Source organism: Ictalurus furcatus, chromosome 2 (assembly GCF_023375685.1).
Source record: "Ictalurus furcatus strain D&B chromosome 2, Billie_1.0, whole genome shotgun sequence".
Lineage (NCBI taxonomy): Eukaryota > Metazoa > Chordata > Actinopteri > Siluriformes > Ictaluridae > Ictalurus > Ictalurus furcatus.
In genome coordinates this window covers 13,612,677-13,631,943 of record NC_071256.1, presented here as the reverse complement: position 1 = coordinate 13,631,943, position 19,267 = coordinate 13,612,677, and the positions used below count along the sequence as shown (strand labels likewise).

General features: G+C 39.7%; 1 protein-coding gene across 7 annotated transcripts in view; it reads right to left on the bottom strand.

Moving 5' to 3' along the window:
• tsen54 (TSEN54 tRNA splicing endonuclease subunit) overlaps positions 1-18,568 on the bottom strand; it is a 33,818-nt gene extending 15,250 nt beyond the window's left edge. For all 7 annotated transcript variants that reach the window (XR_008388401.1, XR_008388402.1, XR_008388403.1 and 4 more), the window contains exons 1-7: positions 18,378-18,568; positions 5,306-5,464; positions 2,751-2,814; positions 2,530-2,613; positions 2,222-2,320; positions 941-993; positions 744-791 (exon numbers count right to left, since the gene is read on the bottom strand). Coding sequence is in view for 2 of the 7 variants with exons in the window: in XM_053648976.1 (XP_053504951.1) it covers positions 744-791; positions 941-993; positions 2,222-2,320; positions 2,530-2,613; positions 2,751-2,814; positions 5,306-5,464; positions 18,378-18,439 (569 nt within the window). In the remaining 5 variants the exon portion in view is untranslated. The remainder of the gene's footprint in view (positions 1-743; positions 792-940; positions 994-2,221; positions 2,321-2,529; positions 2,614-2,750; positions 2,815-5,305; positions 5,465-18,377) is intronic.
• Positions 18,569-19,267: the final 699 nt, after the last annotated feature.

The window sequence follows — 19,267 nt, the reverse complement described above, 5'->3', positions numbered from 1 at the left end:
AGTGTAAGCTTTGCTATAAATTGTTTATTTACTTTGTTAAGTCATTCACAAATGTACATTTTTGAAAACACCTCCCCAAATTAATGTCTTTAAAGAGATACACACACACACACACACACACACACACACACACACACACACACACACTTTATAAATAATTATAAGGCCAGGAAATTATATGGTCTGTTTAAACATTATGGTTTTATTTAATCCCTTACAATATATTAGTGTATTGTAATTTTACTATTTACTAATTTATTTTGTTGTAGTGAGTATGTATTATTAATAAGGGTAACTCAGTCTGTAAGTACTTCTATTTTCACGTGTTAACCTTTAATGTTCTGCTAAAGTTTGAACGCAAAAAAAAATAAAAATAATAATCCATTTAAATTAACCTAAATCACCGGAACCTGCCCAATTCACATTTCATACCTATATGATTTAGACACTCCTATGCAACTGGCTGCATTAAGTCTGTGACCCAGATCCTGGGTACCCATTAGATTAAATTTAAGGGCCTTTTGACTTTTTGATTCAGTGTTGTCCACAGTAAATTAAATACAAGCTCAGTGGAGTTCAGGTCAGGTGATTGATTTGTCAGTAAAAAAATCTGTCTTCCATTGTCAAAACTGTGTGAATAACTTTCCAAAAGCACTTTAAAATGTCAAGCAAGCCAGATGGGTGGATAAGAGAATGCAGGACCAAGGACCTCACTGAGCAGATTTTGGCAAAATGGTGGCTACCTAAAACTGGGACTCCGGCTCCATTTCCTCTTCAGCTGCTTGCTTGGTCTGTTGTTGGATAGGGGCAGATTCAGTAGTTGTTTATATTAAAGATGGCAATATATTACAAAAGGTATGACAATTTTAGGAAAATGACATCACATGTCTCGATGGAAAAATAAATATGTATTCTTACAAATAGATATATGAAGAGTTACCTAGCATCAAATCGATTTACCACATATCCCAGTCTCTTTAAATGACCAAACACCTATTGAAGGGAAAAGAGCCATGCTTCAGAAAAGAAATGCAAAGTCTTTCATAAGTATTGGAAAAGTATATTAATCTTTTATTTTTTCCTGGACTATAGACTCTTTTTGGAAAAATGAAGAAACTACTCATTGAGGGTAGTGGTCACCACAGACATGCATTAGTGGAATCCAAACTCTCTAGAGATGGCTTTATAACGTTTTTTGACCTTGATGAGCATCAACAATTGAGGTCCTCAGAATTCTTTCTTTGTTCATGCCATGATACACTTCCACAAACATGTGTTGTGAAGACCAGACTCTGATAGATCTCTGTTCTTTAAATTAAACAGGGTGCTAACTCACATGGTTCCATTGATTGAAAACACCTGACTCTAATTTCACCTTCAAATTAACTGCTAATCCTAGAGGTTCACATATTTTTGCCACTCACAGATATGTAATATTGGATAATTTTCCTCAATAAATAAATGACCAAGTATAATATTTTTGTCTCATTTGTTTAATTGGGTTTTCTCTGTCTACTTTTAGGACTTCTGTGAAATCTAATGTTTTAGGTCATATATGGAGATGTATACAAAATGGGTTTCACAAACTTTCAAGCACCACTGTATGGGTGTGATGGTCAGGTGTTCACACTTTTGTATGTTATATCTATATCGACTAATAATCTGGAAAGATTTGGCTGATCATAACCAAATGTTTAATGCAACATGTTTATGCAGAGGGTGGTAGCGAGCCATTGCTCATTTATTAGGTTTAGGTAATCCTAAATCTTCCTTCTTTATGCAGGCCGATACTTTCTTTTTTTAAATTAATTTTCTTAATGCAAGGAGCTGTTGAAAAGTATAGCCTGCATGCTAAATAGTGTTTGGACCCCAATTACTACTGCTCAATGCAATATTTTATTTCTTAATTCTTATTATTATGAATAGCCTCTGACCATTGACTCTATATTTACTTTCTCCGTATGGCCTTCAGTAACCTAAATAAACTCAGATTTCAGAGGGTTATAAACTTCATGGGCACCTTTTCTTTAAGCATCCAAAATGCTGTCTAATCTTCGAGAGACATTTAATGAGTCTCCAAGTTAATTTTGACTACTGATTTTTATGGCAAATTCTAAAGACAAAAGAAAAAAAATACAGCATGTTTGTTGTGATCTACCAATGCCAATGGAAGAATCCAGGTTCTGACTAGTTGAAACACCAAATGTGAATTCCTACCAACCTGGTACTGAAGGAAAGTCACAGTTTCAGCGGAAAGGAAAGTTTCATAACCCTCCTGGATGGAGAGAGGAAGATCCTGGTAGAACACTTGCAGACTGCCCTGTGATGTTTAATAAGGGATCAACAATCCATAACATGAACTTAAATGTGATTAATGTTAAATTATAGACTTGCATAAAGCACTTAAAAATGATCTTAATGGACAAAAATTTAGCAAGGTTAAATGTCACTTATAATCAGCATCTAATCTACAATGCCAACTTGTCATCTGCCTTTCAGTCGTTATTAGCAACATATGTATGCGCTTACACATTCCATGAGATAAAGGGCCTCCTCTGGAAACAAGCACTGCTTTCCTTGATCAGAAAATCCCATTGTCTGCCAAAATTTTCCCTGTAACAGAATTTTAGAGTTTATAGAAACTTGCACTTAGTAGTTTTCTCCAATCATTTTAAAATAGCTTTTATTTTTCTAGCAACAAGGTGTTAACAGAACAAAAACATGAATTAACAGTTAAAAGTATTTCTCACTGCTGGAGACTGCAGTTTCACTATCTTTTCCTCAGGGATCCATTCCGCATTCACAAGGTTCCCGCTACACATGAGGGAAGAGAATAAATTAACCATGAATAAATGGGGCAAATAAATCACAATTTTATAGTTGGCTCTCCATCTGTAGCATAACAACATTATCAGTAATCAGTATCAGTAATCTAGCTGGATCTGAAATGATTTAAATTCAGTTGTAGAATAAAGTCTAATGGTACTAGAATAAAATCTAGTAGTCGGTACCAATACCACCAAAAGTACATGATACTCGATACCAAAGTCTATACCATGGTGTTTGTTTGTTTTTTGTTTTTTTTTTAAAAAAGAAAAATAGATATATTTTTTAAAAAATAAAATTAAAAACTCCTGGAAACTATTAACTATTGAAGCATGTAAATAGACTAAAAGATCAACAAATACTTTCTCTTTACTGTTCCTGTCCTTGTTAACACATCTTGCTTTTTAACTCCTCCCTCTATGGTTGTAAGCATGAATGTGTGGGGGTGTGATTGAAGAAATAAGCAGCACCTTTTAAGCTTTTAATCCTTGCTTTTTCAGTCTGGGAATTTCCCTTTTGCATTTTGCCTCAGCCTCCGCTGTGGCTTTACATCCATGAAGTCATGTGATTTTGATCACACCATGTCACTTCTAAGGGTTATTAATAATGTCTAGTACGGTGACCTCAGGCGGGACACTTAAGGTTGAATTATACTCGCTTTTCTCGACATGTACACATGCACAAGTTGGCTGTCATGCATAATCTGCAGTCATTTGGTGCATGACTTGTTCACATCCTCAGAAATTAAGTCTATTGAAATTAATTGCACTGCATGGTGCAATACCAGTGTAAATAGCGGGGGCAGTATAGCACCATGTGACAGTATCCGCAACTGACTAAACAAAGTAGTGCAGTCACAAATCGCATCCATATGCACGATTTCATCACAGCTGTTGAGAACAAACACTAACCAGTTTTCCTATTATAGTCAATGTTTTAAAAACATCTTATCTCATATTATAACCAGCAAAAGGTCTGTTTTGTGTACCAGATAAAATGCGTTTGAAAGTAAGGTCAGAGTTTCGATTTGAGATGGAGCTCAGGACAACAAAGTGACAGGCATGTTTAGGCTCGGACATGCCATCTAGGGGATGTCATTTTTAATCTTCCAGATTTACATAAAATACATAAAAATAGAGCATGTATACGATGCCGCTTACATTGCCACTGCTTCTGCACACACACACACACACACACACACACGGTCATACACTAAATATATACTAGCCTTTATAGGACTCTTAAGCTTTACTTATAATAGCAATGTTGACTTGTGTGGCAGGCAGGGCAAGGTTTGCCAAAGATTGTAACAGGAAAGGGAGATTGGGGGACAAAGGCATAGGTTAATTAATGAGTTGGTTCAAATGACTACACCCATGTTGCAATAAAGGCACCTATATGCTTTTATCAGTCAACAGTCATTTCATTCCATAGCCCAAAAGAACAAGTCATTTAATTTCATAACCCACATAGCTCAGGGGAGAGATGCTACAGTGATGTGCACGCGCTCGTGTTCAGTTGCACGATGGTGCTGTCTTGATGCGACAGGTGGAAGACTGATAAACCAACCAAAAATAGTCTGCTGGACTGTGAGAGCACGTGCTGTGCAGCACAAAATAGCACAGCAGAATGGGCTTCCTCATCTCCCCTACCCAACAATCTGATTAACCAATTCACACCTCTACCCACAAGAGGAGAGCAACTATTCACATGCGAGACTGTGTGAAATGGTCATGGTTTGATTGTAAATAGTGGAGACTAGTGTAGTAGTGTATTTTTGAACAAGCTCTTAAATAAAAGTTATTGGTATTTTATACATGGTCCCTTTTATTTCTTTTAGTTCATTAATCAAATTTTAATCAATAGCAGTAATTTTTTTGTCTTGATCTTCAGCCATTTCAATTTGCATTCCCCAAAATTCCTCTTCTTTTGCTCTTTTCTTATCAACAATACCTCACTTAAGAATGAATTGTACAACCCACATTCAAGTATGTATGAAGTAGTCCGCATTGACTAATTTTGGATATTTGTGGGTGGTAACTTGAGCTAAAGAAGAAGCTAACTCATTTTGTGTACGTTTTCAAAAAAAGATTGAGATTTATAAAGCGGAAATGTACGCAGGTGTATATGCAAGGTTTTATAGGCAGAGAAAAATTGTGTATGCCTGGTGTTGGTGCACACTTTCACTCCGGAATCCATGAAAAGGTCTATAAACCAGGCCCAAAGTTTCTGTCCTGTCAGTAGGTGAGCGATGCTTTCACCAAAAAACAAAAAAAAAAACCTGGGTTTCCTGTGCTCTTGCAGCTTTGGAAACAATTACATTTTGCTACTGTAAATAAGTGTCCCATAAGTGAGACATTTACTAGACATTTCAAATGATGCAAATTATTGAAAACCTATAGACATTTAGAACCTTTGCTAAAACATGATTGTTCGCATTTTTTCTTGTGTTAAACCCATAGAATACTGTGTAACTCACGCTCGTTCCAATCGTTCCTCTGTCATAAGCATCCAGTGCTCATCAAGGGTCTTCTGCAGACATGCCTTTTGCTGCACAGAGTAATTTGGCAAAAATTCTTTTTGTCCCCTCACAGGAATCTTATGACTTCGACTCCGTCTTTGAAATAGTTCTGATGAACTGTAAGGGAAAGCATAGGACAGTAAAAATAAATAAATAAACAAACCAACCAACCAATGGCTTCATGACTAACAAAAAATAAAAAGAAATAAATAAGCAGCATTTACATTCTTATAAATCACAAATGTAACTCACAAAAGTAAATAATAAAATAAAATTGAGCTTGCAAGAGACCCATTACATTTCATATACAGTTTACATATATTTTTTGTGATGGATATGACTCAAATACCATGTAAAGACTTTTTATTTTTGGTCATTATGTTATTTACTTCATTCTCAGGGCCTCTGTCTTACTCCTGGATTTTCTATACAATTTTATTTGTATAGCACTTTTAACAATTGATATAGTCACAAAGCAGCTTTACAGAAGTAAATTCCATATATACATTTTAAATTTATGATTTTTTACTCTAAATTTAAAGGATTTTGGGTTCTGGTGATAGCTAGTTATGCATTAAAAGTTGCAAAGCTCTCAAAAATGTTTTTGGAGGATTCTGCATGTGTGTGTATGTACAGATATAGAGAAAGAACAAGAGAATGTGCTAGCTTGTATGTTATTGGCTCGTGAAATGCAGGAGAAACCACAGAGCATCACCGAGCCACCACCATGCTTGACTGTGGACAGAGTGTCCTTTCTTCATTCTTCTTCCTCCAGACATACCGCTGATCCATCGTACCAAAAAGTTCCAGTTTTGTTTCATCACTCCACAGAACAAAATCCCAAAACTTCTGTAGCTTATTTATATAAACTGGAGCATACTGGAGCAGACTTTTCTTGTGCTTTTTGGTAAGTAGTAGTGTACGTCTTGGAGTTCTGGCACGGAAGCCTTCTGCGCTTAGTACGCACCATACTTTGCTCACTGAAACTTCAGTGCCTGTTGCCACCAAGTCTTGCTGCAAGTCTTTTGCAGTCACTTATTGTTTTTTCACAACCTTCCTTCTCAGAAATCTGGTTGTAACCGTTGATAGCTTCCCTTTCCTGCCCCGTCCAGGTAGCGTAACCACTGTTCCCTTAACTTTGAACTTGCGAACTATGCTTCAATGGTGTCTCTAGGAACATTCAGTGCCTTCATTAACTTTTTGTATCCTGTTCCTTGTTCATGAAGGGCGATGATCTCTTCTCTTAACTTTTTGAACCATTCTTTTGACTTAGCCATATTTCTAACATGCAGTCACAAGTGACATTCTACAAATCCCTAGCCAGTTCAGGTACTTCATGTGTTCCAGCTCAAGCACACCTGGTGCAACTAATGAAGCCCTTGATTAGTTGCATCAGATGAGCTTGAGACAACACTTAAACACTTTTACATATTTGTGCTGTTGTGAGGGATTCTATTCAGGGGGTTGAATAATACTGAGACTGGAGAAGTCATAATAAGTTGCATTTTCGGTTGAATTCAGGGAAACCACTTCAAGCATTCATTGTGCTGAACTATTTCAATAGATTTTGTTTAATTCGTTAATTTCAAACCACTGAAAGTCTGTAAATTCTGACAATAAACCTGATTTGTAATGGGGGTTGAAGAATTTTGATGCATGTATAAAAAAAAAAAAAAAAAAAAAAAAAAAAAAAAAAAAATCAGTGTTCAAAACTGTTTCCTTACCTTACCCTGATTTGCAACGGTAAGCTTATAATGATTTATAATTTTTCAGATTAGATTTCATGGGAAACGTCAGTTTGACATCATGTTCTTAAACAGAAAAAAGAAGAGCTGGCTACTATTTCGTGTGTGTGGGGGCTGAGGATGGTGGAGTGCTTCTAGCATGTCCTTACAACAGTTGCTTAGAATTTACACTTGTCATCTAGATGGCTGCTTTTAATCTGGATAGTTCTAAATGCAATCATCGTTGACATCTGGGGAATCAGCTGTTGTCAAAACCAAAAAGTGTCCAACTGCAGAGAACCTGCAGTCAAAAAGGGAAAGTGACAGGGCCCATGCTAAAACAAGAATAAATATCAGCATGGCTTTTGAGAGGTGTCAAAAACGCAGAGATCTGAAGGGACTGAAGACTGACACAGAGATGGCTTTTTTCTGCTGAACAGGTAAGACATTTCAGTGGCTCAATAGGTAGATAGCTAACATTAGCACATACAGTGCATCCGGAAAGTATTCACAGTGCTTCACTTTTTCCACATTTTGCTATGTTACACCCTTATTCCAAAATGAATTAAATTCATTATTTTCCTCAAAATTCTACAAACAATACTCCATAATAACAATGTGAAAGAAGTTTTTTGAAATCTTTGCAAATGTATTAAAAATAAAAAGACAATAAAAGCACATGTACATAAGTATTCACAGCCTTTGCTCAATACTTTGTTGAAGCACCTTTGGCACCAATTACAGCCTCAAGTCTTTTTGAGTAGGATGCTACACGCTTGGCACACCCATTTTTGGGCAGTTTCTCCCATTCTTCTTTGCAGGACCTCTCAAGCTCCATCATGTTGGATGGGGAGCGTCGGTGTACAGCCATTTTCAGATCTCTCCAGAGATGTTCAATCGGGTTCAAGTCTGGGCTCTGGCTGGGCCACTCAGACATTCACAGAGCTGTCCTGTAGCCACTCCTTTGTTATCTTGGCTGTGTGCTTAGGGTCGTTGTCAAGTTGGAATCCTTCGCCCCAGTCTGAGGTCCAGAGCGCTCTGGAGCAGGTTTTCATCAAGGATGTCTCAGTGCATTGTTGCATTCATCTTTCCCTCGATCCTGACTAATCTCCCAGTTCCTGCTGCTGAAAAACATCCCCACAGCATGATGCTGCCACCACCATGCTTCACTGTAGGGATTGTATTGGCCAGGTGATGAGTGGTGCCTGGTTTCCTCCAGACATGACGCTTGCCATTCAGGCGATCAGACCAGAGAATTTTGTTTCTCATGGTCTGATAGTCCTTCAGGTGCCTTCTGGCAAACTCCAGGCGGGCTGTCATGTGCCTTTTACTGAGGAGTGGCTTCCGTCTGGCCACTCTACCATACAGGCCTGATTGGTGGAGTGCTGCAGAGATGGTTGTTCTTCTGGAAGGTTCTCCTCTCTCCACAGAGACACGCTGGAGCTCTGTCAGAGTGACATCGGGTTTTTGGTTACCTCCCTGACTAAGGCCCTTCTCCCCGATTGCTCAGTTTGTCCAGATGGCCAGCTCTAGGAAGAGTCCTGATGGTTCCAAACTTCTTCCATTTACGGATGATGGAGGCCACTGTGCTCATTGGGACCTTCAATGCTGCAGAAATGTTTCTGTACCCTTCCCCAGATCCGTGCTTCGATACAATCCTGTCTCAGAGGTCTACAGACAATTCCTTGGACTTCATGGCTTGGTTTGTGCTCTGATATGCATTGTTAACTGTGGGACCTTATATAGACAGGTGTGTGCCTTTCCAAATCATGTCCAATCAACTGAATTTACCACAGGTGGACTCCAATCAAGTTGTAGAAACATCTCAAGGATGATCAGAGGAAACAGGATGCACCTGAGCTCAATTTAGAGTGTCATGGCAAAGGCTATGAATACTTATGTAAATGTGCTTTTTTATTTTTAATAAATTTGCAAAGATTTCAAACAAACTTCTCTCATGTTGCCATTATGGGGTATTGTTTGTAGAATTTTGAGGAAAATAAAGAATTTAATCCATTTTGGAATAAGGCTGTAACATAACAAAATGTGGAAAAAGTTGCAAATACGTTCCAGATGCACTGTATGTATTCTTGATTCTGGTAGGTATCAAGTTTCCTATGTGTTTTTTTTTTTTTGCTATGGATAATGTGCTAAACTGCATTTATTTTCTGCTAGCTATGAGAGAGAGCACCTCCCCTCTACTCCAAGAAAACCATACCCGCCTCCACCTCCGCCCTCAAGTATTGTAGCTAATAAACAACCCATTCGAATACCTCAAACCATCAGATTCATCCACACAGAGGAGCAATGCCGAAGCACAACCCTAGTTTTAAAAGAAATTAACTAAAATAAGGTAAATAACTTGCAGTTTTATGTTTCAAACAGAGATGGCAATAGAGAAGCAAAAGTTCACTACTGCAGCTTTAATATTCAAAATTCTACACTATTTATTTATAGTAAATGTTTGATATTGACCAAGTTAACTGCTTTGTACAAAAGGTCAGATTTTCCTTATGCCTAATCTCTTTTACTGAAGCATGGGTTCAGACAACATGGATTTGAACTAAAAGATGATAAGGTTTTGCACAAACTTCATGAGTTCATGCAAGCTTGAGATCAAGACAACAGGGTTTAGAAGTTCCCTTGTCTTTCCTGCATACATCTGATGCTCCATTGAAGAAATACTCACTTGTACTGAAGACTATCACAAATTGGATTACGTAAAAAAATCTTAATACGTATACTCATTCATAATCAGTTGGACATGTAAAGTGTGTAGTCTTTTCACCAATTATGGTGTTATTAGCTTATTCAAGGCAGTACTAAATAAATGAAAAAAAAATTGCAATTTTTATGAACCCTCTTTTATTTATTTTTCTTTAAAATAACATTTTGGAGATTCTCCAAGGCTTATGTAAACTTATGACCTCAACTGCATTGTAAAGATTGGGAGAGAGAAAGGGGGTTATGGAGAATGCATACTAGGCAATAACAAAAAAAACAGTATACTTAGATATTGCAAGTCTAAAATTCATGCACACCACAGTGAACTTTTTTCACACACAAACACTGACAAAAAAAAAATCCAGTAGCAGAATATTTTGGAATATTTGATTTTTTTTAAAACAACAACAACAACAACAACATGTAGTTGGCTTGAAATTTTGCTGAGACCTGGCAACCCTGGTTATACAGGGTTCATAAGTATTTGGACAGTGACACAAATTTTGATTATTTTGCCTCTGTACACTACAGTAATAGATTTGAAAGAGATGTGCTTGAAGTGTAGATGTTCAGCTTTAATTCAAGGGGTTTAACAAAAAACAACTGCATTAACCGTTTAGGAATTACAGCCATTTTTAACCTTATACTTCCATTTTCACAGGCTCAAAAGTAATTGGACAATTGACAAGCAGTTTTATGGCCAGACGTGGCCCGTTTCTTCATTATTTCATGACAAATTAAGGAGATAAAAAGTCAGGAGCTGATTCCAAGTGTTGAATTTGCATTTAGTAGCTGTTCATGGTAGGGTTGTCACGGTACCAAAATTTTAGTAGTCAGTACCAATACCAGTAAAATTCCATTGCACTCCATCAATTTCGGTACCAAAGCAAAACACAAAAACATGCTAATTAAACAACACACTATTTTATTAACAAAGTTAAATATTAATTTAAAATGTATTTTTTAAAAATGCCATTCTGTACTTCAAGGATATCATTATTAAAGCTACTAGAGTTATCTACACAAGATTTTTTTTCTGACTGACTGATGAAGACAAACCGTGCTAGCCACACATCTATTATTTTCTAACATATAAATTTCAGATATATCTCTCATCATAAAGCCTCTGGTGTGTACAATTACTAAACCCAATCATGTCCTCCCATTGATTTTACCCCCAAAAAGTTAAAGCATTAAATGGTTAATAAGGACTCCTGACCATATTAGCATTAAAACGCGCATATGCTAACATTAAGTGAGCAAAAACGAGGATGTTTTCTTGTAATAATACACTCCAATTAAACTATGCTACAACATTCATAATGCTAACACCACAATAATTTTAAAATCACCTGCTTGAATAAATACTGGGGGTAAGCAGCTGGGAACTGTCACCTTACCGTGGTGGAGAGGTTTGTGTGTCCCTACGAATCTGAGGGCTGTGCTGTCTGGAGCCTTGTGCTCCTGGTAGGGTCTCTCAAGGCAAAGTGGTCTCAGGGGAGGGGCCAGACTAAGAATGGTTCAAAGACACCCTCATGAAGAAAACAAAGGGAGGGGGAGTTACCTTGCCCGGAGGAAGCCCAGGGCCCCGATCTGGAGCCAGGCCCAGAGGGAGGGCGTGACTGTGAGCGTCTGGTGGCTGGGTTTGCCACAGAGCCCAGCCGGGCAAAGCCCGAAAAAGCAACATGGCACCCCCCTCTCCATCCTATGGGCCCACCACTCATGGGGTGAACCGTGGGGGTCAGGTGCGCTGCTACATGGGTGGCAGTGAAGGTCAGGGGCCTTGACGGACCAGACTCGGACGGTAGAGGCTGGCTCTGGGGACGTGGAACGTCACCTCTCTGTGGGGGAAGGAACTGGAACTTGTGCAGGAGATGGAGCGCTACCAGTTAGATCTGGTGGGGCTTACCTCAACGCACAGTCTCGGTTCTGGAACCGTACTCCCGGGGATGGACTCTATTCTACTCTGGAATTGACCAGGGTGTGAGGCGCCGGGCGGGTGTGGGGATACTAACAAGTTGAACGCCGTTACATTGGAGTTTACACCGGTGGTCGAGAGGGTCGCCTCCTTACGCCTACGGGTGGTGTTTGGGGGGGACGACGACTCTGACTATTGTCTGTGCATATGCACCGAACACCAGTTCAGAGTACTCGGCCTTCTTGGAGACCCTGCACAGAGTCCTGTATAGGGCACCAGTAGGGGCCTCCATAGTGCACGTGGGCAACGATGGAGATACCTGGAGAGGCATGATTGGGAGAAACGGCCTCCCTGATCTAAATCTGAGTGGGCGTTTGTTGTTGGACTTCTGTGCTAGTCATGGATTTTCTATAACGAATACCATGTTCGAACATAAGGAGGCTCATAAGTGTACGTGGTACCAGAGCAACCTAGGCCGAAGGTTGATGATCGAGTTTGTAATCGTATCATCTGATCCGAGGCTGCATGTTCTGGACACTTGGGTGAAGAGAGGGGCAGAGCTGTCAACTGATCACCATCTGGTGGCGAGTTGGATCAAGGGGTGGGGGAAGATTCTGGACAGATCTAGAAAGCCCAAAAGGGTAGTGTGGGTGAACTGGGAACGTCTGAAGGAGGCCCCTGTCTGCGAGATCTTCAACTCACACCTCCGGCGGAGTTTTTCTGGCACCCCTGTGGAGGTTGGGGGCATTGAACCTGAGTGGGCAATGTTCAAAGCCTCCATTGCTGAAGCTGCGACGGAGAGCTGTCGTCTCAAGGTCTTAGGTGCCAAAAGGGGCGGTAATCCTCAAACATCGTGGTAGACACCAGTGGTCAGGGAAGCCGTCCGACCGAAGAAGGACGCCTTCCGGGATGTGTTATCCCGGAGGACTGCGGAGACAGTTGCAAGGTACCGACAGGCCCGAAGGGCTGCAGTTCGGAGAGGACATGGAGAAGGACTTTCGGTCGGCACCAAGGTGTTTCTGGAAAACCAGGAGAGGGAAGTGGTGAACCATCCAAGCTGTGTACAGTAAGAATGGGACACCGTTGACCTCAACTGAGGAAGTAACTGCACGGTGGAATTAACACTTTGAGGAACTCCTGAATCTGACTAACACGCCCTCTATGGTAGAGGCAGAGGTGAAGGATGATGGGGGATCATCGTCAATTTCCCTGGTGGAGGTCACTGAGGTAGTCAAACAACTTCACAGTGGCAAAGCCCCGGGGATTGATGAGATCCGTCCAAAAATGCTGAAAGCTCTGGTTGTGGAGGGGATGTCTTGGATGACACACCTCTTTAACACTGCGTGGAAGTCGGGGACAGTGCCCAAGGAGTGGCAGATCGGGGTGGTGGTTCCCCTGTTCAAAAAGGGGGACCAGAGAGTGTGTGCCATCACACTTTTCAGCCTCCCTGGTAAAGTCTACTCCAGGGTGCTGAAATGGAGGGTTCGGCCATTAGTCGAACCTCGGATTGAAGAGGAACGATGCGGATTCCGTCCTGGTCGTGGAACAAAGGACCAGCTCTTTACTCTCGCAAGGATCTTGGAGGGGGCCTGGGAGTATGCCCAACCGGTCTACATGTGTTTTGTGGATTTGGAGAAGGCATATGACCAGGTCCCCAGGGGTTTACTGTGGGAGGTGCTGAGGGAGTATGGGGCGAGGGGTTCCCTTCTTCGGGCTATCCAATTGCTGTACTCCCAAAGCGAAAGTTGTGTCCGGATGCGCTGCAAAAAGTCAGACTCGTTCCAGATGGGGGTTGGTCTCCACCAGGGCTGCGCTTTGTCACCAATCCTGTTTGTGATATTCACGGACTGGATATCGAGGCGTAGTCATGGTGGGGAGGGGTTGCGGTTTGGTGACCTGATCTCATCACTGCTTTTTGCAGATGATGTGGTCCTGATGGCTTCATCGGTCTGCGACCTCTGGCACTCACTGGATCAGTTCGCAGCTGAGTATGAAGCGGCTGGGATGAGGATTAGCACCTCTTAATCTGAGGCCATGGTTCTCAGCAGGAAACTAATGGAGTGCCTACTCCGTGTGGGGAATGAGTACTTAACCCAAGTGAAGGAGTTCAAGTACCTCAGGGTCTTGTTCATTAGTGAGGGGACATGCAAGCGGGAAATTGGTCGGAGAATCGGAGCAGCGGGAGCATTGCAAGTATTGCAATTGCTATACAGCACCGTTGTGATGAAAAGAGAGCTGAGCCGGAAGGCAAAGCTCTCAATCTACTTTGCAATCTTCGTTCCTACCCTCACCTATGGTCATGAAGGCTGGGTAATGACCGAAAGAACTAGATCGCGGGTACAAGCGGCCGAAATGGGTTTTCTCAGGAGGGTGGCTGGCCTCTCCCTTAGAGATAGGGTGAGAAGCTCTGTTATCCAAGAGGAACTCAGAGTAGAGCCGCTGCTCCTTTGCGTTGAAAGGAGCCACTTGAGGTGGTTCGGGCACCTGGTAAGGATGCCCCCCCTGGGCGCCTCCCTAGGGAAGTGTTCCAGGCATGTCCAGCTGGGAGGAGACATCGGGGAAGACCCAGGACCAGGTGGAGAGATTATATCGTCACACTGGCCTGGGAACGCCTCACGATCCCCCAGTCAGAGCTGGTTAATGTGGCTCAGGAAAGGGAAGTTTGGGGTCCCCTGCTGGAGCTGCTGCCCCCGTGACCCGATAACGGATAAGCAGTTGAGGATGGATGGATGGTAAGCAGCCACTCTTCCTGAAAGCACGGTTAATCTATCCACACAAATTTTAGGGGTGCGGCTTTTACACACTTAGCGGTAATAGCACCGAAAGCAGCAAAACGAGCATCCAAGAGAAATACATGTATTGTCCCTAATATATAGGTGGTAAGTATGCGGTTTCGGATGCAGCCATGGTAACCAGTGGAGCTGCTGCTGCTTTGGCTCTTCTTGTTGTACGGTGCACCCATGAAAAGTTCCCGACCTTCCACCTGTCAGGCAGCGGGTCAGTACCGGATTGACCCGGTACTAACAATGCTTATGAAAATCTGGTACCATCAACTTTTTTCGATGCAAGTGAAGGAGACCTTCATTATGCTGAAGAAACAAAACAGACCTATCAGAGAGATAGCAGGAACTTTAAGAGTGGCCAAATCAACACTATAATACATTCTTAAAAGAAGAAATGCAATGGCTAGCTCAGCAACACCAAAAGGCCCAGAAGACCACAGAAGACAACTAAAAGTGAATGATCGCAGATTTATTTCCTTGGTGCAGCAAAACCTGTTCAAAACATCTAGCAAGAACAGGATCGCGAAGTCTACAAGAAGTCTACAATCAAAAGACGTCTTCATGAATCAGTGTTACCCTTTAATTACCTAGACTGTGGTAGCCCGCCACAGGCTAATTTGTCCCACCACAGTTTCATAATGAACCAGAAATATTTTATACTTCTATTAATAACATAAATAGAGCTGCAACAACGAATCGATGAAATCATTAATAATTGATTATGAAAATCGTTAACGATTCTCATTATCGGCGAGTTGGTCTGCAGACAGCACGGGACACGTTTACGCGATGTGTTACTTCTGTTCCGAAAACACACATCGGAGAGTACAGACCAAAGTTGTGTCCCAAAGGACGTACTATGCACTATGTATTACACCGCCTAGTGTATGAATTTTAGAAGGGTAGCATCTTCTCAAAGACAGAGCTGTAATCTTCAAGTGACAGCGGAAAAAAAATGTGTGCACACCAAGTCCACTAAGGCATGGGAGCATTTTATATTAAATGCTGCAAAGAATATTGTAACCTGCAAACTTTACAAAGTGGAACTTGTGTAGCATGGAAGCACGATAGTGATGCACAAATACAAACTTATGTTTATATCCAAAATGCTCCACTGTGCAAGGGGTTGGGGAAACTGGTGCAAGTTGCTTAAAAGGTTTAGTTAATTCAAATGTGGTGTAATGCAGTGTAACTTCTGCGATTATTATAATGGGAATGATCTGTAAATGATCTAATAGTAACAAGGCAGCGTTGCTCCTCACTCACAATGTAGACACAGTGCTAAACAGTGTAGCATAAGTAAGGTCTGTAATGTCTAATTAAAATGGTACAATCAAAATTAACATAAGTAAAGCAATATGCGTAAAGACAGTGAGTAACAGAAACCATAAGGTGTAGTGAAAGTGTTGATTTTATCAATTATTAATTCAAGACTGCAAGTTAATTATCAGTGCTTTTTTGTGCATCCATAAAAATAATGCCTAAATACTTTTATACGTTATTTTATATGATGCAAAAAAAATAGCACTGATAATTAAAGTGGGCTGGCAGAATGGGCATGACTGTAACCTCAAATATCATTTGCTAACTAATTTATTCCATAAATCAGTTCTGATTGGTGGCCTGCCATTGAGACAAAACAGAGCAGTTACCTGTTCTTCATGAGAGACATGGCTTCAACTATGGACACTCTTCATGGGAGTCATTTATTTAAATGTTTGATACTTTTCAACTGATACCCATGCAACATACTATATTATGCAATATAATATATGTAAATACAATGTATCTTTAGCTAGTAAACTGGTAGAACACTTCCTATCTATTGACAACTGATAGTCTTTGCATTTTTGAGATGTTAATAGATAGCCATCCATCCATCCATCCAACACTGTAAGCCAGCAATGACCAAAAAACAGCCATCACTGAAGCTTGTGAACAAAGCAAAATCACAACAGTAAAGTTACAACCCTCTGTTACTAAGCTAATGATTTATTATCTGGGGGCTCACAATTAATTACTAAGAGTCTTAAAACTCTCCAAAGTAATGATTATCAATGTGAGGATATCAGCTGGATGGATTGCTATCCATCAACATCCCAAGAATGCAAAGCCTAGCTAGTAAACTGGTGGAACATTTCCTATCAATTAAAAACTGGTAAGGATACACTGTATTTACATATTATATTACATAATGTAGCATGTTGCAAGGGTATCAATCGAAAACTATTAACAAATAAAAAAATAAGTGACTCACACGAAGAGTGTCTGTTGAGTGTCTGCACACGAGAGCATAAATAACATGCTCTGTGGGTTTTTTTTTGTTTTTTTCCATGGATTTGCTGCCATAAGAATGCCCCTAGACCTCCCCAGAGGGTCAGAGGTCCAACCACCACAGTCTCACAAAATCCTGTGGGGAAACACTGAAGGTACACAAAGTGGGTTTACCTCCATAATCAAATGACTAGTAACACTCAAAAACAGAAGGCCAGATTAGACTTTGCTAAAAAATAAATAAAAAATAAAAAAGAAATAAAAAGAAATAAAAACTAAAAAAGCCTGCCCAGTTCTGGAACAACATTCTTTGGACAGATGAAACCAAGATTAACTTGTACCAGAATTATGGGAAGAGAAGGGTATGGAGGAAGAAAAGAAGGGTTCATGATCCAAGCAAACCACCTCATCTGTCAAATATAGTGAAAGAAGTGTTATGGTATAGGCATGTAAGGCTGCCAATAGAACTGGCTCACTGGTGTTTATTGATGACGTGACTGCTGATAGAAGTAGTCAGATAAATTCTGAAGTGTATAGAGCTATACTTTCTGCTCAGATTCAATCAAATGCTGCAGAAATTATGGCATTTCTCAGTAAAGTAGGACAATGATCCAAAAAACATCAACCCAACTGAGCATGCTTTTGACTCACTGAAGACAGAAAACCCAACAAACAAGCAACAGAAGGCAGCTGCAGTAAAGGCCTGGCAAAGCATCTCAAGGGAGGAAACTCAGCATTTGGTGATGTCCATGGCTTCCAGACCTCAGGCAGTCATTGATTTGCATCCAAGTATTGTTTATGTATATGTTTATTTTTGATACTGTGAAAATGGAGGGATGAAGTAAAAAATTAATGCCTGTAACTCCTAAACGGTTAATGCAATCCATTTGTTAAACTCACTGAATTAAAGCGGAAGATCTTCATTTCAATTACATCTTTTAATTGCTTTATTTCAATTGCACTGTGGTGCACAGAGGAATATAATTATGAAAATTGTGTCACTGCCCAAATACATATGGACCCAACTGTAATTGTCACCCAAACTCTGGGCCCCAAGAGATGTAAAAACCATCAAATTGTGCAAAAAATGCAGCAAATACATTTGCAAGGCACATCATTGTGACTCCACATATATACAAAAATGTGACTAAATTAAATTGATAAGTTAGGAAATTAAATTATGATTTTTTTCCCACACTGGCACTGTTCATTTTGTCTCATAATGAGATTGGATCTTAAAATATGTAAAACTTAAAAAGAAAGTTTCATAGCTAAACTTTGACATAGCAGTCTAGTCTAGGAAATTTAATACTGATAATCTCTCTAGTCTATAATACCCTCAACTGAAACAGAGACTGCTTATTTTACTCAAAAACAAGTGTCATAATTTCACGTAAGTGAGGATTATTCACCATGCATTTCATAAAGGAATGTAAACCTCGTGGTAATGACTAAAATGGGATTGCTTAAAATACAGACTGTGAAATGTGGAGTCCATGTGCTTGTACAAATTTGTTTGAAATATGCATTTATCTCATAAGGAAAGGTTCAAGTGTGAATAAACTACTCTAATTTGTTAGGACAAAACGGTCATTTATTCCGCTTACCTCAGCAATTCTTTAGTAAAATCTATCTGAACAGGTTCCGGTTGAATATCGCTCGCAGCCATCTTCACTAAGGATCTTCCGCAAACAGAGGAAGTATGTCTCAATCAGCGATGTAATCCTTCTCCTCTTTCTCTGCTTCGTTTTCTTATCCCTATACTTATTCTTATACTTATTCCTATTCTAATTCTTCTTCTGTTGTATCATGGCTGTTGGCCAACCAGCTAAAATGGTGCATTACCGCCACCAATTGGTCAGGAGTGTGAAGCATTGACAGAGAGGGAAAGAAAACAATAACAACAACAATAAATAATAATAATAATAATAATAATAATAATAATAATAATAACAATAATAATGATTACAATAAATAAATAAATATTATTTAATATTTAGTTGTATAATTCATATTTTATATTCAATTTGAATATTCATCTTATTTAAATCCTTTGACCTAAACTGGTAATTTTAAGATATTCTAATAATACTCTATATTTTTGCTTGTCCTGGTGAGCAAAGTAGATTTTGTAATGTGAAATTAGTATCATCTTTGTCCTTTAGTTTCTTTGCAGTCTTTCCTCTTTCTTCTTCATATGCCTTACAATGTCTCTTCTTGATTACAATTCATACATAATCCTGTTTCATGTTTTCTTATTCTTAGTAAGGACTTATTTAAAATGGAGGGTCCAATTTGGTGACGAGTTATTATAGTATCTTCTTTCCTGTTGTTCATTACTATTCTTCATATACCTACTTGTTTTTGTATACTGTAAAATTGTCTGCATCTTATGTCCTTATCCCATATATCCTGACATCTTTTATTCACAAAATTCTTTATTTTTCCTTTTACCTCATCTTTACTCATCATTATTTGAAAATCTACTTCTGAATGA